General features: G+C 50.7%; 2 protein-coding genes across 2 annotated transcripts; both read left to right on the top strand.

Moving 5' to 3' along the window:
• Window positions 1-201: 201 nt before the first annotated feature.
• LOC145345401 (histone H4) lies at window positions 202-513 on the top strand. The gene has a single exon (XM_080193217.1). The coding sequence runs from the start codon at window positions 202-204 to the stop codon at window positions 511-513; it is 312 nt and encodes a 103-aa protein (XP_080049343.1).
• An 839-nt stretch (window positions 514-1352) lies between these two features.
• Window positions 1353-1763, top strand: LOC145345333 (histone H3). The gene has a single exon (XM_080193147.1). It carries the CDS (start codon window positions 1353-1355, stop codon window positions 1761-1763), a length of 411 nt encoding a protein of 136 aa, XP_080049273.1.
• The last annotated feature ends 463 nt before the right edge of the window (window positions 1764-2226 follow it).

The following is a 2226-nucleotide window of genomic DNA, read 5'->3' as shown; positions in this document are numbered from 1 at the left end:
AATTTGAATCTAAAATATCGGTTCGGGCAGGAGGAGGAGGAGCTGGATGGTGAAAGACATTTCACTGCTCTGCCTGTCTCTCAGTCTCCTCCCCGTCCCGCCTCTCTCTCTCTTTCTCAGTCAGGTCGGGGTGAGCTGTATAATAAAGGAAGCTGCAGCAGCTCCTCTCTCATTCAGCAGCGATTTGACTGAAGAAGAATTATGTCTGGCAGAGGGAAAGGAGGCAAAGGACTGGGGAAAGGCGGAGCAAAGCGGCACCGCAAAGTGCTTCGTGATAACATCCAGGGCATCACCAAGCCAGCCATCCGCCGCCTGGCTCGTCGTGGCGGGGTCAAGCGGATCTCGGGCTTGATCTACGAGGAGACCCGCGGGGTGCTGAAGGTTTTCCTGGAGAATGTGATCAGGGATGCGGTCACCTACACCGAGCACGCCAAGCGCAAGACGGTCACCGCCATGGATGTGGTGTACGCTCTGAAACGCCAGGGCCGCACTCTCTATGGATTCGGCGGCTAAACAAATCCACTCAATTCTCACAAAACCCAAAGGTCCTTTTCAGGGCCACCCACATTCTCACATTGAGAGCACTGACCTTAGTATAGAAGCGCCGATTTTAAACGTTAACATTTTTCGAAAAAAAGTGACATTTACCGATAGGAACCGGACCATAACCTCATTTACCCTGTCCGTCCCATTACACCATCGTCAGAGCATTACTGCCGCCCGCTTCAGAGAGTGGCCTAATTTCTGACATGTCTCGTAGAAAAGTAAGTGTTGGCTGCGGCAGTAAGAAATAAAGGATCAAATTGTCAGATTATATAATTGTTGCTGCAATTTCCGGTTGATCATTTATTACCATTACAATTTGTGCGTTTTAAGCTGATGTATTTGTCTATTCCATTCCTTCTATCGGTCTGTAGCAATTCACCTCCCTTCACCGTCTAAAACTGGGTTTTTAAATCATTTTTAGAGTCAACAAAATCCCTACAGTGCAGAAAGAGGCCATTCTTCATGGTGAAGTGTGTGTGTGAGAGACACTGTTTTGCGCCTCTCTCTGGGAGTTTGCTCCCAGCCTGTTCTGGGTCTATCACAGAATGAATCTGAATGTGTTTTTTGGTGCTGAGGCAGTGAGGAAAAGTTTGCAGTGAAATTGGCGGTCTTTTTTGGCGGTGAATTTTGAAAATCAGCGGCCATCCGAGCTCAGCCAATCAGAGCTGGCAGACTGTGGTTGCTATGAGGGTGATTGGATAGGGGCTGTGGCGGGAGCCAATCAGTGGCGGTGGGCGGTGCTTCAGCCAGTTGAAAAAGGGAGGCTGGAAGCCGCTCTGACATTCCGAGTTACTGCGTTTGAAGAGATGGCCCGAACCAAGCAGACAGCGCGCAAGTCAACCGGCGGGAAAGCTCCCCGCAAGCAGCTGGCTACCAAAGCTGCCCGCAAGAGCGCTCCAGCCACGGGCGGAGTGAAGAAGCCTCACCGTTACCGGCCCGGCACTGTGGCTCTGCGGGAGATCCGCCGCTACCAGAAGTCCACCGAGCTGCTGATCCGCAAGCTGCCCTTCCAGCGCTTGGTGCGGGAGATCGCTCAGGACTTCAAGACCGACCTGCGCTTCCAGAGCTCGGCCGTTATGGCCCTGCAGGAGGCCAGTGAGGCTTACCTGGTGGGGCTCTTTGAGGACACCAACCTGTGCGCCATCCACGCCAAGCGAGTCACCATCATGCCCAAAGACATCCAGCTGGCCCGCCGCATCCGCGGGGAGCGCGCTTAAAAACTCAGCTCAACCCCAATCAAACAAAGGCTCTTTTCAGAGCCACCAAGTCTGTCAGGGAAGAGCTCCAGCACGAATTGTCAGCTGCAGTGGTAATTTTCAATTAAATTCGTGCCGTGCACCCGTTGTGCTTTGTGCGAACCCATCCAGAGGCTGATTAATTCATTCTACCTTTTAACGTGGTTACGTTCTGCATTTTTCAGTCAGTCATGTACAGTAAGACAAGTAAAGGTGTAATTAAACCACTTATGGTACCAGACAAACTGTTGGCTAAGTACATCACAATAGTGAATTACAACTGCGGATTTGTTTAGGGAAATGCAATATTGCATCGTGACATGTACAAAACGTTTTCCCAATTTTCTTGCATATCAGAGATGTTGGATAAATCCCACATGCAGTGGATGGAAGAAGTTGATGGAAAACGGAATTAAAACGCGTCTGTTTGAGGGGCTGATGCGGA

Source organism: Carcharhinus amblyrhynchos, chromosome 7, assembly GCF_965287045.1.
Source record: "Carcharhinus amblyrhynchos chromosome 7, sCarAmb.v2.hapA, whole genome shotgun sequence".
Lineage (NCBI taxonomy): Eukaryota > Metazoa > Chordata > Chondrichthyes > Carcharhiniformes > Carcharhinidae > Carcharhinus > Carcharhinus amblyrhynchos.
This window is presented reverse-complemented; position numbering and strand designations above follow the sequence as displayed.

Excerpts from the sequence above, each read along its gene's own strand:
- LOC145345401 (XM_080193217.1), top strand. The coding sequence starts at position 202 with ATGTCTGGCAGAGGGAAAGGAGGCAAAGGACTGGGGAAAGGCGGAGCA.
- LOC145345333 (XM_080193147.1), top strand. The coding sequence starts at position 1,353 with ATGGCCCGAACCAAGCAGACAGCGCGCAAGTCAACCGGCGGGAAAGCT.